At 38.7% G+C, this 22,284-nt stretch overlaps 1 protein-coding gene across 1 annotated transcript; it reads right to left on the reverse strand.

The window, feature by feature from the left end:
- Positions 1-452: 452 nt before the first annotated feature.
- On the reverse strand, positions 453-21,689 carry LOC146169827 (uncharacterized). The gene is made up of 39 exons (XM_083387502.1): positions 21,588-21,689; positions 20,894-21,125; positions 20,470-20,601; positions 20,141-20,230; positions 19,081-19,947; positions 18,846-18,974; positions 18,478-18,573; positions 18,211-18,339; positions 17,273-17,854; positions 17,013-17,165; positions 16,406-16,585; positions 15,825-15,956; positions 15,432-15,520; positions 15,075-15,186; positions 14,567-14,689; positions 14,124-14,240; positions 13,476-13,616; positions 13,152-13,271; positions 12,712-12,837; positions 12,041-12,307; positions 11,238-11,504; positions 10,359-10,742; positions 9,797-9,958; positions 9,140-9,283; positions 8,764-8,928; positions 8,135-8,338; positions 7,430-7,720; positions 6,816-6,952; positions 6,387-6,549; positions 5,887-6,041; positions 5,156-5,384; positions 4,550-4,694; positions 3,976-4,143; positions 3,358-3,536; positions 2,616-2,861; positions 2,179-2,339; positions 1,488-1,717; positions 1,008-1,108; positions 453-484 (listed from the first exon to the last, which is right to left on the reverse strand). Exons 1-39 carry the CDS (start codon positions 21,687-21,689, stop codon positions 453-455), a joined length of 7,482 nt encoding a protein of 2,493 aa, XP_083243628.1.
- Between the last annotated feature and the right edge of the window lie 595 nt (positions 21,690-22,284).

The raw sequence follows: 22,284 nt of genomic DNA on the forward strand, positions 1-22,284 counted from the left end.
TTATTTTAGTCCAACTAATTAAAAAATATATAAGTAAAAATGTGTATTTAGCATAAAAAGAAAACAATCATAAACAATATAAAATATAAAAAAATGCAAAGCGAGATAAAAATGTGGTAAAAAACGCAATAAAAAGTAAAACAAACAAAGATCTGTACAACACCGTATATGTACATTTTACCGTCTTTGAGTAAATCCGGATCAAGTGCATTTGGTAGCCCAGTGATACAAAAAAATGTACATAAACACTAAAAAATAAAACATAAAAAAACAAAAACAAGGCACAATAAAATATATAACGATATGCAATGGTAGAGTTGGCAAAATAATTTAATATTTTAGACAAAAAATGAGCTTCTTCTCTACAAGCCACGCCGACCATTGATACACCAACACGTTGTGGTTGTCTTTGCGCAGAATATTTTACATCACTGTGAGCAGATTGCTGATGATTATGTGAAGCTTCCCGATCCGGTTTCACTTTCTGTAAAGATGGAAACGTATGTTAGAAAATGTAATTATAAGCAGCTTGGATATAAATTTTATAAAGTAACCTAGCAAGAAGAAATATTATAAAAAATACACTTTTAGCATCTACTCAAACAGGATAATTCATGCCAAAAAACGTAAGAAACTTTTATTATACTGATAGTTAAAGCGACACCAAAACACAACAGACTATGATGTCTCATTTTATCTGTAACAGTGTGATTTTTATTAAAGGTGTATTATAGTTGTTATACTTGAGCATTATTATAACAGCTCGGAAACTATTATATAAAGTGGTCTAGTGCATATATTTACTGTAAAAGAATAAGGTATTCTGTCTTTTCCTTTGTAAAATTTTTTGCCCAAAGTTTATAAACTTAAGAGGAGAGCTTTTTTAGACGTGGATAGCGTTTTTTAATGCGAGACCAAAACATCAGACTACTATTTCTACTTTTATCGGTAGCCTTGTTTGAGGTTTTAAAGCTGTTGTTAAACTTAAGCTAGATGGAGTATGTTACCTAAGCACGTGTGGAGTTGGACCTGCATACAGCCTTGGTCTACTGGATACGATGCCAAAACCTGGATTCTCCAGAATCTGGCGACAGTTGGCTCCCAAAATCTGCAAGGCAAAATGAAAGTCAGATGTGCTCTTTCACAATACAATTGAAACTAAAAAAGAAAGTCTTTAGAGCGAGTTATTTTTATAGGACTGCCACTGACGCTGCCTTTAATTACCCGTTGGCATTTTTCCGGACCTAATATATTGTTACCGTATTTGTACTTAATAATAAATTAGGTTGAGTCAGCCATTTCAACTCTTTTTTAATGATTAAACAACTACAATTGTTTTAAATGATCAAACATTGTACAAAAATCCAAAATCTAAAGTTCCAACTAAAAAAAAGCATTTTTCCACAGTTTTTTCTAAACTATTTTACAAACTCAACCTTAATAAAAGTTTTCTAAACGTTTTTTTCACAAACTAAACGCAAACAAACCTCTGACGCTGGTGCAGGGGTCCTTCGGGTCCCTTAAAGCCCCTTCGTTCGCCGACGTTGTTGAACAGTGGTTTGAATCCTTCGGCACTACCGTCAGTTGTCGTGTCGTTCGCGTAGTAAACCGCGTACTTTGAAACCCACGAGTAGTCGTACACTTGGTCCATGCCGTCTTCGTTCACAAACCCGGCCACACTGATACCGGCAATGCTTGCGGGAGATGCGAGGTCAATCTAGAAAGCAATTTTTGGTTAATTTTTGCTCCAGTTTGGTGAAGTACACAACTGCTTATGTAAATGTATAAATTAAGTATTATTAAAATGGTTAACAAGATGATGTTAAGATGCTAACTGAACTGCTTGTATTGTACGTCTTAATTTTAGCTTGTTAGCCTTTAACTTTCTTGTTGTAGAAATTAATAAACTCCTGAAATCTAAGATGGTGTTTTAAAACTCATTTCTGGTGATAAAGTTAACTTTGCGACTTAAAGTTGTGAGACTAGTTATACATGACCGTTTGCGGTTTATATTTATTTAGAAGAAAGTTTTTGTTCTTGCCTAACAGCAATTTTGCTGTCTCTGAGCTATAATAACATCGTATTATCCTTCTTCTTCAAGTTGTACAGCGAAAAGCAATCTAAAAGTGAAATCGCAATCGTTTAAGGCAAAATTAAGGCGGGGTTTTCAAAACTGACCTGTAGCCACTGATCTCGATCCTGATTGGTCGGGCACCAAGCACGTGACGAGCCAAGGAGCGCCCAACGAGGGGCGTGTCCGAAGGCGTGGCTGGAAGATGTGATTGCGTTGCTGAGGGAGGCTGCATTTGAGTCTAGCACAATGGGGGTTGTTTCGCAAGCTGAAATAAACAGTTGAGTTTATAGAACCGAAATTATTTTTATTGGAACCCAGTGATTCTAAAAATGGGAAAATCCATTTTTTTAGTTGAGGTATTTTTTTAATTATATTTAAAGCATTTTATTCAATTTCGAATTCGTTTTTTATGTTTTTATCAAACCTATTTTTTTTAAAACAAAGTTAAAAATGAACCGATTTGATAATGATAAAGTAAAAAAAATAATATAAGAAACCTATTTGTTTTCAACCAAAAATAACAACAATTAAACAAAAATACCTCTGGGGCAGTCCCAAGGGTTGCACAGCTGTTGCGTGACATCACCCCCTGTCTTGCACCCCCGATCACCCACGGACCCGTTGGCGCAGGGGCGGTTCCTCTGGCGCCGGCCGACCCCACAGGAGGCCGAACAACGGCCCCATGAACCCCAGGCAGCCCAGGTGGGGCAGGGTCTGAAGTTGCACTGCTGCTTTTGGAAGGTGTTCTTGCTGCTGGCGCAAAGAGAGTCTGAGACCACTTCGTCGACTGAAACAAAGCGGAAATCGATTATATAATTATCATAGTGATTATTTGTAGGCCTGTCAAAATTTTAATTTAATTGCTCAAAATTTTTTATTTGTAGGGCGAAAAATAATTTCCTTAATAATAAGTTCATTTATGCAGAAGGAAATGTTTCTCGTAGAATTTCGGTTAGCGTACGACCCAAAGGAAAACGAAAGGTAATTTTTAGTGCAGATTTTAAGTTGATTAAGAATAAGCGATGGGCCATTTTTATTTGAGTCATTGACTAAAAATAAGCAATGGACTATATTTAGATGAGCTAATCAAAAATAAACAATAGGCCATTTTTAGTTGAACTGATTAAGAATAAGCGATAGTCTATTCTTGGTTATACTGATTACGAAGAATTTTTTACCAAATACAACTTATACAGTCATTTTTGCGACTTAAGAGAGAATAGACACACATGTAATGTATATATGTCATCTATATACACAACATCAATCGCTTGACAACTTACTGTTAGGATCAATGCATTCCTGAATTCGCATCCGTTCCCCGTTTTTGCCGCACGAGGCGCTACACGCGCTCCACGGTTGCCAGGATGACCACGAGGGGCAGGATTGGCGGTTGCACCTCTCAACGACCTCACGAAGTCCTGGGCATCCACTGACTCCCGGAAGACCTTCGATGCAATCCCTGGAGTAAAAGAAGAAGCTTTTTTAACCGAAGATGATACAAGCTCGTATCGAAACGTCCTAATAATCAAGATAACGTCGATCTACTCGAACTTTTTGGCTTTGGAATTTATTATCAAGTTTTGTTTTATTTTGGAACGTGTTGCCCTAACCGTTCGTGTTAAGATTTATATTTTCTAAAGCAGTTTAAACAGTGTTAGCTTCTTCTGAACAATATACCAAGTGTTGCGTATTGCAACAGAAATGTCCAAATTTTTCCAACAAAAGCCAAGCCTTTTATAATTATGCGTCCTAGTACCGTTATGAAGAACGAGATGTAGTGAGGCGTATAACTTTTTTTAGAAAAAAAGGCAATATGCAGAGTATAGTGTTACACAGTAAGTGAGTTGTTTGCAGTGTATACTTCTATTACACGGCAGTTAGTCAGTTAGTTGACAAACCTCTCTCTACTCCGGACCCCGCTTCCACACGATGAACTGCACGGCGTCCACTCTGTCCATTCTGACCAGTAGCCGACCGGACACTCCTCGATTGCACACTCCCCTACCTCGGTCGCATTACCGGGGCACCCTCCTACGCCCGGGAGGCCGTTCAGACAGAACCGGCGCCTGGAATAGTAAAAAAAAAGGAATAATAATGACTCGTTTTTTGGGGGGTCAATAATTAAAATAAGAATAAAAGAAAATGGAGTCGTTTGTTTGGTTGAAAAGCAACTAGGTTACTCAATTTTACTCGTTGGTTTGTCGGTTGGCTTATTTTAATAAACAAATCGATAATTCAACTTCTGTTTTTTTAATCAATCAATAGTTATTTTATTTCAACGGCGCAAAAATATGACAACGTTTAAACTGACAAACATTTCTTCAACCTATATTACGTCGGAGACACCAATCGTAAGATCGCAAGGACAATAAAGTTAATAGTGCAGTCTAAAGTAGCGCATGTTCGCGAAAAAAAAATATTTAAGTAAAACATTAAAATGAGGAAAAAACTTTATGATGAACAACAACCCACCTCATGGTTTTGCCTCCTCCGCACGTCACTGGACAGCTGTCGTACTCCCCCCACTCTGACCAGTGGGAGGCGCTCAAGCACGCGTCCCAGTTGCAGGGAATCGATTCTTCAGAAGAGCCGGGACATTCTTCTGTGTCCTCCTCGCCTGAAATCCGGGAAAAAGTTGTTTTTGTGATTTGACAAACTTTAATATAAAAACTTGGCGGAATATAATCATCTAACTCACATTATTTTCGTGGATCAAGTTATTATTAAAAGCTTGACGGAACTGGTAAATTATCGCTGTACCCGGATCGTATACCTATATCATGTGTTTCTATCAACCAGTTATTTAAACGGGGTTCGTAATGCTCAAGGATGCCACGAGATGTTTTAGATTTTTAAAGATTCTATTTACTTGAAAAAACAACCCCAGTTGCAATCATCTAACTCACATTATTTTCGTGGTTCAAGTAATTACGCTGTAAAATGACTTGATGAAAACTATTCTTAAGAATTCATTTAAACAAAAATTTACTCCAGAAAAAAAAATATGACAGTGATCTAAATATTAGGAATAAATGCGATCGCTATTTTCCTCAAGCAAAGAGTCATCAAAGCTCCTACCTCCGATGCAGGCTCTCCTCCTGGTGGATACTCCTCCGCACGAAGCGCTACATTCGGTGAATTCACTCCACTCGCTCCATCGGATGCAGGAATCCTTGCTCTCGCATTCACGCGTCTCGCTACCGTTGCCCGGACAACCGTCTCCGTATGAACATCTTCTGCTCCTCTGCTCGACTCCGCCGCTTCCGCAAGAGGCGCTGCATGACGACCATTCGCCCCATCCGGACCACTACAGGATAATTATTAATGTTGATTTTTATGTTTCGATGGAATTGAGTTAATGGTATTTGAATTGTGCTCCTAGAGACTTGGTTTTAATCGCACTGTTATAAGTTTTATTGTATATTTCCCGAACTTATTTGATAAAATACTTTTTCCCAATAAAGTTTGAAGCAACTTGTAAAACAGTTTCTTCGGTTTTCGTGTATTTTGTTGCGTTTCAGCTAAAAAGCGTTAACATCACGATTTTACTAGTGCACACAAAAATGTTGTTTTTGGGAAAATCAAGTCTTTGTTTGTCACAAATGCTTACACGTACCATTGGAGTCTCTAGATTGAAAATGTTAAAGTTATTTAAAATAGTAATCCTAAATTGGCTTTGGGGTTTATAGACTGACATGAAATCTTGTCAAAATGAGGAATCAAATTTTAGATAAGTTGGAATAGTAACAGCTGGAATTCTGAGTACTCTTATCATAAACAGTCCCATAATACAACAAGTGCCTGCCTACCTCTGCACACGGCCCGTCGTTGCAAACCAGCTCCTCAGTAGTGTTGCCGCTGCACGTCACGTTCTCGTTGCCAGGGTTACAGACACGTGACCTCGTTGCTGTACCGTTGCCACAGGAGGCGCTACAGTTGCTCCACGTGCTCCAATTGCTCCAGCCTGGAATAAGTTAGAGTTTGGTTTACAATTAATGGAAACTTTAATGCCTAGACTTAAATGCTTAGAAGAGTGGCGTAAACCAAGCCAATCATCTGTGATAATGCTTAATTTATAACGAGTAAATAGAATTATTAGGTTTAAAAAGCAGCCAATTGGTACTGGAGTGGAAATGAACTAGTGCATTAGGCTGGCACGCTAAATACTGGTTTAGGTTAAAAAAGAAAAAAAAACACTGTAGACTTGAGGATTAAGCACTATTTAGCCTATCATTTATTTAGGCCATTTTTTTATTTAGCTTCTAGATCTTTCCAAAGGTTTTGAAATAAACCGTTTAAATAAACTTACCAGGACAAGTTACGTTTGTAATGCAAGCCTCTTGTTCAACCGAAGACCCCTGGCAGTTATCAGATCCCTGAGAGGGGCAAAACCTCTCCCTGGACCGAACCCCCTCACCACAAGTCGCTGAACACGGGGCCCACGACTTCCAGCTGGACCAAACACCACAGGCCTGTTGAAACAAGGCGTTGGTTAGTCTTTCACGTGGATTTATATGCTGTATTTTCTATTAGCTGACAATTTATAACCGACAAGGCAATTTATCTGGTATAATTTCGTATTATTCTTTAAAAGTGTATAGCAATTGTGTGACGCTAATACTCTGTTGTACAAGCTTTTATACAACCACTGAACACTAATTGCTACAATGTTTGTTTAACCCAACCTACAAACTAAGATACCTATAAGATGTCAAAGTATATACAATAATCCACATACCTCAGTGTTACAAGCTTCGTTTTCTTCGATCGAAGTCTGGTTGCCGCAAGCGCCGTCAATTTCACACCGCTTGGTGCGTTCTCGACTCCCCCCGCCGCACTGGGCGCTGCATTCCGACCAAGATCCCCACACGAGTTCTACGTTAATAGGGGTTTAGAAAACACTGTTCATACATTTAAAAACTGTTGAAAATTAACTTTTTAATAGCATAAAATGTAAAAAAAATTATTTTTTTCTTCGTATACAAAGTGAATGTCTTTTCCGGCTGATTTTTACCATTATACTTTTCTTTTTACTGTGGTAGAAATTATACATATTTAAATCAAAATCGTTTCTATCACAAAGTGGATAGTTGTTCATTATTAAAAACGGGTTTACGTGGTATACATTATTTTTATATATATTCAACTTGAATATTGTCATCAAAATCGATTTTGTCAAATTTTTCCTGTTATTATTTAATTTTTTACCAAAATGTAGACAAAATATAACTTTTTAATTTTGATTATTGAGAAAAAGACATTATGATGACGCTTCGGCTAACGTTTCAAACAATGACCACTTTTTATCTGAAACTTTTTATTAAAGTTTAGTTTTCCATGCCTCAAACTTACCTGGTTTGCAATGTCCACACGCGTACCGGCACTGGATTCTCATCTGATCTCTGTACCTCACATCCCTACATCTTCCCGGAGCCGCCTCCAGCCATCTGGAGCAGAGAGGTGAAAGATTCTGGCATCCGGTGACCTCCTGGCTCCTTCCTTCGCACGGATCCTTGTTGCAGAATCCTCCCTCTTCCAAGGATTCAGAGCAACCTCCGGAGGTGCAGGTTCTGTTGCGGATGTGCCAGCCCTTACCGCACGACTTGCTGCACTTGGACCACATTCCCCATGCTGTGTAGGCTTCTGAAAGGGCAAAATAGTAAGGTTTAAACTGTGAACTTTAAACGAAGGTTGTTTACAGAAGGCAATCTCTATATTCCACATGCTGTGTAGGCTTCTAAAAGGGCAAAATAGTTGGGTTTAAACTGTAAAACCCGGGTTAAACCACGAACTATATAGGAGAGTTCTCCTTTCAAAAGTAACCCTATTATTTTCTACAAGTATCGCCTATTTGTTGTTATACCTACACTACCGAATTTTTAATTTAGCCGATATTTGGGCTTATTCAATTAAAGTCAGTCTTTATGATTTAATGGCATAAAAACATAATTGAACAATTGCTAACAAGTGTGCAGATAAGGTCATTACAACTTTTGAAGGAACAGATTGGTCATTTTCCGACTGTATAAGTTTCTGAAGAGTGAATATTGGGTTTACCTGTATCAGGGCTTGCATTTTGTTGCGCGGTTGTGGTTGGTGTCGTGGTCACTTGAGTGGTGGTGATCGGTCGCGCGGTGGTGGCAGCCGTAGCTCCACAACTGCTGCAAGTCTTGGGACACATCGTGTTGATGTAGGTTTGACTGCAGAGAGCTCCGTAATCGGGACATTCCTCCATATGATCCTTGCATTTTTGGAATCCAGCTGGAACAAGAAAAAAATACGTAAGGAAACCGTTTTTAAAATTTAGGTGACAATGAATGTTTAACGGATTTGGGGTTTTCAGGCAAATCAGAGAATGAGTTTGACCTTGTATGGTTACGCCCAATTCAATTAGGACTTGATGAAAAGTATGAGCTCGTTTACAAGTCGAATTCGGCTCGGGCAGGTAAAGTTTAATGCGATTCGGTTCAGTTTTAAATTCACTTAAAATCGTAAAACCAAATTAAACTAAAATTGTAAAAAAAGTGAAATTCGTAAACCACAGTTGAAAGTTTTAAGAGCACGGCGAGCAAAAAATAGAAAAAAAAATAGAAAAAATAAACAGAAAAAAACTACAAAAAAACATCTCAAATATAACTCGAAACATCTCGAAATCACCCTGATGGTAATTTATCTATAAAACTTACTTGGTCTATTGGGGTCAAATACGTTGGAGCCTCCGGACATTCCTTCTTGGTCAGTGGTCTTGCATTTTCCGCAGGTCAGCGGGCAAGCGCTGCCCACGTTTCCGAACAAGCAGTATTGCTTCATCCTCTGGCACATCGAGGTGCTTCTATCACGGCAAGTCGGTGCTACGAGAAACATAAACGTTGTTGTAAAATTTGGCTGAAAAATATTGCCAGCATATTAGTGTGAAGAGATATGGGTAAAACGGCCCTGAAAACACCCCCTTTCAAATCTATACAGTAAGTTTATTTTATTTTATTAAAAATTACCAGCCGATATTTTATGCATCCCGAAAAATAAAGTCAAATTTGGCACGACTTATTTTTTCACACTTACAAGGAACGTTTGCTTTCTTGGGAATGATCTTGGGGCAATAGTCGCACGACTTGGCACACATCACTTGAACTGTCTTGGTGGCTCGACATTGCTTCATTTGGGCGAAGAATGCGCACTGAGGGCTCGAGTCGAGACAGGGTGCATCTGGACAAAAAATGGTGGTCAATTTTTTAATACAATTAGAGTAAAGTGTACCGTTGTAATGACTGAAATAAACCGCATGACTGGAGAAAAGTGAAACCAATTATGACCTAATTAACTTAATTAGAAAACGACTCGGCTCTGAATTGGGTTTTCTGTATAAAAATGTTTTTCTATTCAAAGTAAACTACAGTGTAAAAACTAAAATCACAACTAAAAAAGAAACAAAGCCACAAGTGTGTTAATTTGAACTTAAATCGATAGAAATGTAGTTTATTTTTCACTGAAGTATCTTGGTAAAATTACTTTTAGACTTTAGACTAGGAAACCATTGCACATCAAAAGAATACAAATTCTGTACTAAAGCATCGATATATTAGAGAATAATAGTTGGAGGTTGCAGTAAGACGTTTGTAAGAACACAAAAGCCCATTCGTAAGTAGACAGCATCTTGAATGTTTCGAATATCTCTTTATCTGTATGGGCTTTGATATTCTTAAGTCTATTTTTTCTAACCTGGATCCCTGACTGCCTGTGGGTTTTTGTAGGAGCAAACGCCACACGATCTTCGGCAAACGCTCTGGATTACAGCCAAGTTGCAGTTGCCGTCGTTGTAGAATCTTAGGCAGTCTCCTCGCTCGTCCTGGCAAGTCTCTACAGGCGAAACTTTCTCAACGACTGCGAAAAAAGATGAAGTTGTTAAGTGGGAGTATGTAGGACACTAAAGTTGGTTGGATTGTTAATTGGGATTCGAATATCCATAAAAACGGCGTTAATATAATTTGTTAAGCTTCTGTTTCGAGACAAATGCATCGTGTTTTATAAACGATATTGTTAGCGTGATTAATCCAAAGGCATTTGGCATTGCAAACACTTAAAAGATGTGTTTGAGACACTTTGTATTTTTGTGTGCTTAAAATAAACAGATTTTTGTTGATAAATGCCTACAAAAGCTCTTCCCGATAATTGTTTGCCCATGTATAGGGTAAAATGAATTTAGCTTTACAACAGCTTACTTAACAAGTGTTAAAATAATACACAACTGTGGGACTAAAACGCATTTTTGCAGCCAAATTACCTGTTGTTGCCGTCGCTTCTTCGCATGCTCCACAGGTAGCTTTGCACATTTCCTTAAACGCCGACTGCTTACACATTCCGTACGACGCCAAGGTCTTACAAGAGGCTGCATTCTGGTCCACGCAAACCGCGTCCTTGTCATCGCGCTCCTTACACACCCCACAGGTCTTGGAGCACTGCATTCCGACGAGGCCCAAGCTACAGCGGGACTTAAGCAGCTGACAGGTCGTTTCCGGGTAATTGTCGGCGCAAATGGGTTTGGCGGTTGGAACCTGCTGTTTGTCGCATTCACGGCACGACTTGACGCAGAGGAAAGCGTAGAAGATTTGCTGGCACTTGCCCTGCTGCGCGTAGGCGGGACACTGACTGTGCTGGTCAACGCATTCTGTGGAAAGGTCAGCATGTTTATAGTTGCTCTTTAAATAGAGAGCGACCTTTTTAAATAAAGACAGCATCTCTATTTCAAGCTCAATTTTACTCAGCTTTATTAATGTCGAAACTATTGCACTGCGGTTTTTAGTTTGACGGCCGGTTTTTAAAGTGAAGTTTCTCTTTTATACGGTTTCAGATAGAAAAATGATAATTTGTAGGTGGCATTTGTAAAGCTTTTTAGATATGTAACGCACCAAGGCTTTTTCTCAGAAAAACAATTTAAAAATTGTATTTTCTCCACACCAAAGGCGGGGAAATATCCGTAAAAAAGGTTAAAAACAAAATAATGGGCACGAAGATTTAACGTTTGAGCACTTCACACGAAGCGAACGCTTTTTAGCTTAAACAGCCTAAAAATCCAGAGTTTGCCACACAAACTAAAGTCAACAGCCGGCCTACTTAATTTCAAACCCCGAACAAAAGCCACTTAAAACCTTATAGTGCTTACCCTTCTTCTCTTCGGGCACTTCAACCTTGCATCTGCCGCAGGTTTCGGCACAAGACTCGAGCACCAGCGGGTTTGTGCAGTTTAGCATCTCGACCAGCTTCGGGCAGCTGTCCAGTTTGTCAGCGCACTGGTCATCGATGACCTCCACCTTGGGCTGGACGCTGCAGGATCGACAGGATTCCGGGCATTCGTCCGAAACAATCTGGAGGCTGCATTGTCCGGCCTCGGCCAGTTTTGGGCAAAGCGAGTTCTTGTCGACGCACGAGTCTTAAAACAAATATTGATTTTAAAGCACTGCTTTCGAGTGAAATACAAAGGAGGAATGCATATAATTGTTATGTAGGATAACACATGCTTAACATAAAATCATAAATTTCTAAAAGCAATAGGTCCCGAAGAAAATTTCTATTTATTCACAACTGGGTTTTAGTTATTAATAAAACAACCTAAAAATCGCACGAATGCGTACATCTGTTTAAATGTTTACAATAGTGATGTTTAAATATTAACCTATGCCAGTAAAATATAACAAAACGCACATCTCCTAAACCCAGTTTACTATACCACAAACGGAAATAATTTGGTTAAGCTAAACCAATGTGAATTTAACAATGCAAAAGATATTGTTTTAGACTTATAATTTACAACGGAGAGAAACCAATAAACCTTATGGTTTTAGAAACAAATCAAACACTTTCCTATATAAACAAATAAAACTCAAAGTTTGAAAACCTGAGAAAAAAACAGAATCTGAAATTTTGTTTAATATATATATATATATATACTTTTTTATATATATTTACCTTTACAGATGCCGCAAGTCTTCGGGCATTGATCCTTAACCATGCTATTGTTTGAACAACTGGAGGCAAGTTCTTTGCATAATTCCAATCGGTCAATGCATCCAGTTACCCCCGGGGGTAGCGTGGGTACAATGGAAGTAACGGGGGCCGTCGGGGTGCAGACCTCGCACGATAGGGGGCAAAGGGACTTCACCCTGGGGTCTGTGCATCGCCCAAGACTGGCAGCGGTGGGACAATTGACGTTGGTGTCCACGCATTTGCCCGGTTCTGTGTTAAAATACACGTTCGGTGTTAAAATACACGTTCTCTGTTTACATAGAAGTTTTATGGTAAAATGGAAGTTGTGTGTAAAAATAGAACTTCTCTGGTAAAATAGAGGTTCTGTGTTAAAATAGTAATTTTGAGTTAAAATAGAAGTTCTGTTTTTAAAAAAGGAGAACACTGACAACTTTAAAGAAATTGTTAATTTTGGGATTTTGCATTGATATAAGATGCAGACCAAGTTTGATCGCTCGATACCCAAGAGAACTCTTCCAATTGTCTACATTTTGAAAATTAAATTCAATCTAAATTTCAACATCACCATTGTATTGTGTATTGTAACTTCCAAGTATAGGTGATATAATATTTGTGATAGAACAAGTCCCCCAAACATATAAAACGCATCGCACCTGTCTCTTTCTCGAAACCCGGGCATTTCCCACACGACTTCGGGCAAGCGTTGACCACTTGTAAGTTCTCACATCGTCCAGCTTCCATAAGACCTGGGCATTCGAGGCTCGTGTCGTGGCATGGACCTAGAATTGAGTTTGAAATCGATGAAAACAACATACTTAGTTATCTTGTGTTGTGAGGTTTGCTGTTGGTTATGAAGCGATTAAATGCGAGACTGCAATAAGGGACACAACGCTCATACAGAAGAAGGATAATATATGGGTGTAGTTAAAATCTAAAAAAAATGGTATTTTAAAACGTATACTAAATCTCCTTTTCCAAACAACACACTGGGGCATTATGAAAAGCAAAAGTCCATAAATAACCAAGTTACTTCCGATTTTGGCTTTTATCAAAATGAATTTTATCCTTAGTGCTTATACAGTTTATGTCTTACCAGTTATTGGTTCAGGTTGACAAACTTGACAGGATCTCTTGCAAAGAAGCTTCCAGATCATTTCGTTGCACTTTCCCGTTTGAGCCACGAGAGCGCAACCCTGGTTCTGATCGAAGCAAGCTGTAAAGAATCAAGGTATTTATTCCGCAAACCGCTGTCACATAACTTTTTACTAAACAAGTACAAATGCCACTTTAAAATGCATTCGTGCATAATAACGCTTAAAAATAGATGTACATGTTTATATTGTACAGTGGCTTATTAGTGTGCCAAAAAATTGTCAACGTATCTCGATAAGATTAATGTATCGGTAAGGGGACTTACTTGGGCACTTGAAATCATTACAAGAAGTCGAATCCTCGGTAGCACCGCGACATCCTTCAGTCTCACAAGTTCTGTTTCTCGTCATTACGCCCCCACCGCAGGTCTGGTTGCATGGAGACCACGTCGACCATCTTGCCCACACTAAATATCACAGAAACAGGTTGATACTTACTCGGGGAACCAATTTTACTATTTCTTCGTAAATAAGAAAATCAGCGTGAGTTAACGGCTAAAAGATGTTGGAAGACTAAACATGACATAAACAGGTTGATAAGCGACGCTTTTGGCTATGGTTTATGGTACTGGTTTTTTTCACAAGTTTCGATATACAGTATGACATGAATAAATGCAAAGTGATATACCAGTTTTGGTAACCACTCCTAAAAAACTGGCTCACATATTTAGTATTTGATGTCGACAAGAAAAAATTAAGAAAAGTGGAAGACGTTGAAAAATTCACTAAAATAGAATACTGGCTTAAATAGAATACCTTGGCGCTTTGTAAAACAGTTTAATTTTATGACCTCATCTCAGAGTTTATTTTGAAGATTAGAAATGGTTCCCAAGAGGTTTTATAAACTAGAAAATCTCTCTTTCTTTTAAAACAAAAAACAGTCAACATATTGATTTCAAAACATTTTATCCCACCTGAACAAAGGCCACAAGAATTGCGGCAGTTCTGCTTCATGTATGTTGTGTAGGTGTTCTCACAGAAACCCCTCTTCGACCAGTTGCCACACAGTTCGTGTTTGTCGGCACAAGATTCTGCGAACGCAAATGTCGCCATAAAATGTTGGTTCGTTGTTCGAATATGCGCAAAAACAAGCCAGAAACTATTGACTTAACCGAATACAGTAAACTTTGTAATTTTCTGTTAAATCAATAGTTAAGTGTCCAAAAAATTTCGAACAGTATTATATTTTTCTCTCTTGTCCTATCTGAATTTTTCGCCCAACTATTTTATTACTTTGTTTTTTTAATATATATTTTTTTCATCTATCAACAACCTCCCACAATAAGGTCAAAAAAGTAACTTTAACTTTAACTAAATTTTCGTTTAACACGGAAGGGTTTCGAAAATGGAGACTCACCGGTTGTGGTCGAGTTAGTGACGTCGGTTGGTGACGTTGTGTTTGATGACGTCACGCTATCGTCTTTGCAGAGTTCGCAGGTTTTAGCGCAGAGCGCTTGCACCAGAGTCGTCTGGCAGGCGTCTGTAAAATATTGCAGGGTAAAAAGTCGAATAAAAGTAAATATTTATTTGTAATAAAAGCAGGTTTTGATCAGCGTTTTTTAAGTTACGAATAAAAAAGGTGCTCATTAGAAAATACTTTTCAAACGTTGTACTTTCTTTTTAAAATATTTTTCGACGTGGATTAAATTGTAGATGACTAACTGTTTTAAAGTCTTTCAAATTATTTCAAAAAAACATAAATAACCCACAAAACGAAGAAAAAAGTAGATTTCTAGATTACATATCGTTAGTCATTAATTACATTAAAACATTTTTCTTTATCTTTGAGTGTTTTCGCAAAAAGTGGAATAATAGAGAAATTAAAGCTCCAGAGAAGCAACAAAAATTAGAGTTTTAGCACTTACTTCTTCTCTTGTATTGCTCACAAGCCCTTGTCGCCATCCTATCCGAGCACTTGTTAGTTTCGGGGCAAACCTCGAAGTTGCAAGCTCGTCTCTCCGTCTTTGCCTCGCTGCAGTCGTCTGAAAATTTCCAAAAAATATTAAATTTGCACAAAATACTCGTTTCACACCTTGGATTTGACACAAACAAGAATTTAGCATTTCAAGTAATTTTACTAATTTAAATAAAAACTTGTTTAAATTTGATCTGAGCGGACTTATTTTAGTTAAGATGTGCTGGTGTACAATTAGATGTGTTCATTTTTTAACTTGTCTTTAAGATTATCTTTTTAGTTAAGATATGGATTAACTTGACTAAATGTTACCTTCAAAGCATTGAATGGTTCTTTCTTGTTGGCCACCGCCGCAGCTTACAGAGCAATCGCTCCACTCAGACCACTGGCTTTTTTCTGCGAGGAGATAATATCATATTAAGGAAACTTATACTTAACAGCCCAACACAAGCGTTACAACTAAAAACGTGGCTAAGTTACAACGCAAAGTGGCTACAAAAATACAACTAGTTTTGTCCGTGAAAAAAAGGACATTTACACGCCAGATCGGACGAAAGAATAAAATTTAGAACGAGAATAGTAACGAAAAGGTAAGTTACATGTCACTTAATTTCACCTTTATTTGGCTCTGGCGCGTAATGTCAATTTTTTACTACAAGCTATATGATGGGCAAAAAGCTGTCTAGGACTTGGTATTTACCGCAGATGTCGCAGGCCTTTCTACAGGAGCTCTGCATGTACGTCATCATCTCTGGATAGATGGTAGAGTTGCAGAGGCCGTAGTCTGCCCATTCCAAGCATTTCTCGTTGCTGTCCTCGCAGTTTTCAATAACTGAAAGGCACAGAAAATACGTGTTCATAAAGCGGCGATTTTAGTTTAGCGAAAATACCACTAAAACACTCATAAGTCAACCCACAAGAAGAGGGGTCTTTATGAGCTCTTAAACATGGTGCTTTAGAGTTAGACAAAAACAGCTTAAACCATACCGATTTTGGCACAAACTGGTGTACATTGAACGAGTAGTAATGCTAAAATAAGCATATATTATTAGGGTAAATAAATATACTGTTGTTACCAGGAATAATACCGTACTACTATTTAAAAACAGCCCCTCTGGTAATTGTAAGCGGTAACATGCAACCCTGAAGAAGGGGATTTGAATAGGTTCAAACGTTGGTTTACAATTGAAATTACCAGAAGAGCTGTTTTTAATTATAAGTACGGTAAATAGAGTCAACTTAAAAAGTGTTAATAAACGTTAGGCCTGAATTGCTCTTTACCTGGCAATTGGGTCGGGGTGCTTGACGCAGCAGCGATCGTTGTGGTTTCTTCAGTACAGAAGCCGCACGATTTCTGGCAGGTAACCGACAAGTAGAGCATCGCCTCGCGGTTCCTGCATTGTGGGATCAGGGGAGCACAGTTGGGGAAAGTGTCCTCGCACTTTTTTGCTGGTAGCGAGGCTGGAAAATACAATTATATTTAGTCGGGTGTCTAGTTAATTGCGGAAGTAAAAAAGGTTTGCTTTTTTTTTAATTTTTTTTTCATTTTGGTGTAGATTGGTCTACCTATTGGCTGCTAATATGGTTGATGTATTTCAGAACTGTGCTTGGTGTACCGCGCCCTAAATGTTAAGCACGTTATGTTAAAGCTTAAACAGTATTCACAAATGCATATTTGCGTCTTGGATCAGCATTTTGTGTGAACTGGTTAACAACATTGTCTTCGCAGCAAAGTTTATCAATGGATATCCGACAAGAAGGCTACGAATTCTGATTTTTAATTTCTACCCGTCGGGCATTTTTTTTTAATTTTCTACCCGTCGGGCGCTGTACTATGAAAGCGGCAATTTGGTGGGGTTGTAATTTGGTAATTGTTTTAACCACTTACCGGTCGAGGGCATTTGTGTCGTCCTCGGGGTCACAGGGGAAGTCCCCTCCGGTGTGCAGACCCCACACGTGGCTGGGCAGTTCCTGGTCACATTTACGTTAACGTTGCAGTAAATACTGATGGACGCGCACTCCACGTACTGGTCAACGCAATCTAGAAAACAAGGTTAAAAGTTAAACCAAAAAAACAGTAGTGAATTTAGAGAAAAAAAAGTGGTAAATTTATTTCGACCTCCGACTTTTTTATAAAATTGCTCATACCTGCTTCTGTTGTTTGCGGCGCAGGAGTCGTCATGAGGACAGAGGTGACGTCAAAAGATGACGTAGCCATGACGGTGGTGCGGAAAGTCGAAGCAGCAAGGGTGGAACCCGAGCTGGTAGTAGGGAATGTGGTAGTAGGGTACGTTGTAGTCGGGTATTTAGTGGTAGGGTAGTTAGTGGTAGGATAAGTGGTAGTAGGATATTTAGTGGTAGGGTACTTTGTAGTTGGGTATTGTGTAGTAGGGTACTTTGTGATAGGGTACTTTGTAGTTGGGTACTTTGTGGTAGGGTATTGTGTAGTAGGGTACTTTGTAGTAGGGTACCTAGTGGTGGGATAGGTGGTAGTTGGGTAAGTTGTAGATGGGTACTTATTGCTTGTTGAAGAAATCGATTCGCTAGTAACTAGGTCAGGATTGCTCGTTGGAGAAGCGGTAGAAGAGGATTCAGTTGTTAATGGTTTCGTTGTTGTCATTGTTGTTGTTGCTTCTGTCTTCGCTTCTGTAGTATCTGTTGTTGATAATGCTGGAGATGTTGCTGTTTCTGATATTGTTGTTGTTGCTGGTACCTCTGGTGTCGTCGCTGCTGCAGAGGAAATACCAAAGTTAACCTGACATTAGATATACTGATGATATTACACCAAATAAAAGCCGGTTAACCTATTTAATCTGGCAAGTGAAACAACACATTAAGCGAGCAATGAACATTTCAATTTATATACTAACCAAATGGTGAAGAAACCTTACAATCAACCACGCTTTCGCATGAAAACTAAAAATGCAAAATTGAAAGCTCCTGAGAGCACTATTTTGATTCTGAGTGAAATTTGATACATATAACAGAGAATAACGTACAACAATTCAAGTCACGGCATAAAAAAACTAAGAACGTTTTTACCGAGCCAATGGTTTACAGAGTTGGTTTTCTCTTCGCGAACTTACCAGGCTGACAGAATCCACACGCTCTGCGGCAAAACATCTTCATAATGTTGGACGTGCAACCGCGAGCGGCGAAGTAAGCACAAGTGCTCATTCGATCCACACAAGACTCCGCAGCCGTGGTGGGCTCGACTGTGCTTGAACTGGTACCATTCAAAGTGACGTCATTAGTTGAGGCTGTCGTGACGTTATTGATGGCGAAGGGGTCTGTTTGGTTGCTGACAGACTCGGCTGTGGTTGAAGTTGGAATAATTGAAGACATAAGTGTGCCAATGTCTTCTGTAGATGAGATTGCAGCTTCTGAAGTTGTGGAGAATGATTGCGTGCTCACGATGGTGTTAGCTTGGCTGGTGGACGTTGTTTGTGCTGGAAATGGTTAAGAAATGTGTTAGGTTAATGTCAGTACAGCTTCGGTTACATTTTTGGTATATTCGTCGTCTTATTTAATCACAGTTCTTCGTGTTAAAAATGGCCCAGAAACTTGTTAAATCAGTGGCGGCCAATCGAACAAGCGTTTTTACATGTTGCCGCGATATAATTTTTACAGTATTTTTTTGTCGAAAGTAACGCTATTGTTAAATCGGTGCTAACTTTGAGAACATCTAATGAAAATGACATTTCATTATGGGGTAACTTACTAGTGGTGATGTTGCACAATCCGCAAGAAGCTTTGCAATTTTCTTGGGCATAGACCGACGTTTTGCAAATGAAAGACAAAAGGTAGCATGATCTTGATATGTCGATACAATCTTCTGCCTTGCCGGTTTCTACAGATAAATGATAAGCGTTGTTTTAAAGATATTTTTCCCGTCCTACACTTATGTATACTATGGAATGTTACTATCGAAAAATTGACTAGAAAAATCACAATACCTGCGGAAGAGAAAGTAACGGCTGTACTCGATTGTAGGTTGCTTCTTGTAGCTTGAGATGTTGTGTTGTAGACTGATTCATCAGTTGCAGATTCACCAGTTGTCACCAATTCACTAGCAACAGTTGACATGCTCGTGTTGATTGTTGTACTTGTTTCATCAGGAGCAGTAACTGATTCAGTGCTTTCAGCGACAATCGTTGTTTCGGATGAACTTTGTGTCGATGTGACTTCTTCAGACGTTGTGATTGGCGATTCGGAAATATGTTCAACAGTGGTTTGCTCTTCCGCAACAGTTTCGTTGGTTACAGCAACAACGGAAATATCGGTTGTTAGTTCAGTCGTAACTGGTTCAGTTGAAGCTGGTTTGGTTGTGACTGGTTCTGTAGTTGCTGGGCCAGTTGTAGCTGGTTCACTGGTAGATGGTTCAGTTGTAGATGGTTCACTTGTAGATGGTACAGTTGTAGATGGTTCAGTTGTAGATGGTTCAGTTGTAGCTGGTTCAGTTGTAGCTGATTCAGTTGTAGCTGGTTCAGTTGTAGCTGGTTCAGTTGTAGCTGGTTCAGTTGTGGCTGGTTCAACAGTAGATGGTTCAGCAGTAGTCGATTTAGTCGTCATTTCTTCCGTTGTGGTTATTTCAGTTGTGGCAGCTTCTGTGCTGGTTGCTTTAATAGTAGATGGTTCAGTAGTGGTCGGTTCAGCTGTGGTGGAAACGGTTGTAGTTGTTGCGGGACAAGGGTCTGTTGCGCAAGACTGAGCTTGGATCGACCTGCACTTTCGGTACACACACTTGCGTTTCCTTTCCATCGAACCTCCACCACAAGTTCTCGAACATTCGCTCCACTCGCTCCAAGCAGTAAATTGAGTGACTGAGAAAAAATGTCAGTTGAATTAATAGACGGTAAAGGGTATATAACGCAAAATTAAGGACTTTGTATTGTCCTCATTTTTGTAGTCTTAGCCGTTTATAATAACAGTTTGAATTTCCAATACCACAAGCCAATCCCACATCTATGTGTCGTAACTTATTTTGGATGCTTTCATACTATATTCAGTTTTTACCTGTTGTGTAACTTTCTTCAGAAGGTTCAGGCGTTGTTACAACTTTATCGGAGGCTTTTGTGCTTTCAGAAGATTCACTTCCAATTTGATCTGAATGGAAAAATCCAAATGTATTGAATTGTAAGGAAAACAAAGATTTATATAGGAATTTCAGTCATAAATTGAGATCCAACGCAGCGATTGCTACCTTGATGGTAAGTTTGTCACAAATAGTACAACTGACGTTAATTAAACTATCGTCTAAAAAATCGTGTCTAAAATCGTGTATCGGTAAAGGATTTGAATGTAAAGTATCTGACATCCCTGTAACGATTTTTTTGTGCACTTACCGGGGCAAAGTCGACACGACCTTCTGCATCTGCTCGCCATAAACGCCTTGTAGCTTTCCTTCTCACAATAACCAGCAGCTTTCCAGTAACTGCATGCGTCTCGTTCGTCGCGGCAAGCTGTCGGTTCCTTCTCTTCTAAAAAAACAACATTGTACTTTGATCAAATGCAAAAGACGTAGTTTAATACAAAGTACAATTAGCTTGACTAAATATCTAAATAACGACGCTTGAAATGGCTCAATAATCTCCCTCACGTAGCCTAATACTTTAATATAAGTGCAAATACTACAAGAAAAATGGGTAAACGGAAGTGTTAGAATTTGGGCGGTTTTGGGTAAAATTGGTGTAAAATACTAAGTGTTTAAGCTGCCAAAATCTACAAAAGGGTCATTTGAGATTCTAAAAGCCTTATAGCGATCTTTACCTCTACAGAACCCGCAAGTTTTTCGACACTTTATGCTCATAAAGCGTTGATAGTCGGGATGGCGACAGTAGTCCTGGCGCGCCCACTGGCGGCAGTTTTCGCTGTCGTCCGCACATTTTCGTCTCTCCACCACGATTCCGCTTTCCACTTGTCGTTTTGCGAGCTGGTGCAATGGAATGTGGTCAACGTCTGGCTCCTGAATGTAGAAAAGTTGTGAAACTAGGCTGAGGTCCTGCGATTTACCTTCACATTGGTTTGTTTGGTATATCGTGCCTGTTTGCTAACTTGGTACGTTGATACAATAAATGCATTTGTGCTTAACAGTTATAATCCATGCCGAAAAATTCAGTGATAAGAAAGTCACGGGGCTCCACTTGGTTTAAAATAAAAAAATGGCCAAACCTGAGAAATAAAATATTTAACATTGTGCGAAAATTCTTATAAACAATGACAATTATCTACCTCATAATAGTCATATACATAACCCGCTGGTTTTAAACAAACATCCTTTGTTTCAAATTATTTGATATTTTATTTACGCAGTAAAATCAAAATTAAAAAGATTAATTTAATTAATCCACTGAGGCTTGGTTTCGTTTATTACTTTTCTTAAACTCTCGTGGACAAAAAAAAACTATATTATGCTTTGTGAATTTATTAGTTTGTGTGTATACAATTTTAAGCAGTTACTTACCTGATTAGAAATCTCGTGGCATAATACGATTGCTGGTAGGCACAATAACAGTGCAGCAGCTAGCAAAAAGCTGTTTTTGAACTTAGGGGCGGCTGAGCCCATGCCTTCTGCTGATCGCTGCGTTTTCAGATGAGTGATGAACTTTTGGTTTCGGACCTTGTTTCAGATCGACTGACGAAAGATTATTTAACAGTTTTTGCGTAAACACGGATTCCCTCTTCGGTACTGATGTGCTGTCAATGATAAAGGGTAAATGCTAAATCGTGTTTTGCACGTGGCATAATACAGAACGTAAGTTGTAAAAAGTACAGATTGCGCCTGACCAATATAAATTGCTGTCTCCTTGAAACTATCTACATCTGACCTTAAAAAACGTCTTATAAAAGGACCAACTCAATGTTAACATGCGTTTTTTTACATTAAAATAGCTAAACCTGACCTCAAAAAACTAAACTGAAACGTGCAAATGATAAGAGGTGCAAGTTATACATAACTCTAATTTCTTAACAATGTACACTAATCATAGTTAAAAAAGTTTTAAGTTTACTTGTAATTTGGCTAGTAGTGTCATGTTAGGTTTTGGGGCCAAATTGGCTGAAAACAAACAAGACCATGGCTACTTAAGGTACATTTTGTAGGTTTTTATGTAGACTGGACTCAAATTTTTACGCCATGTTGTGAGCTAAACTTTTAACTT

This window comes from Ascidiella aspersa, chromosome 1, assembly GCF_963924565.1.
Source record: "Ascidiella aspersa chromosome 1, kaAscAspe10.2, whole genome shotgun sequence".
Lineage (NCBI taxonomy): Eukaryota > Metazoa > Chordata > Ascidiacea > Phlebobranchia > Ascidiidae > Ascidiella > Ascidiella aspersa.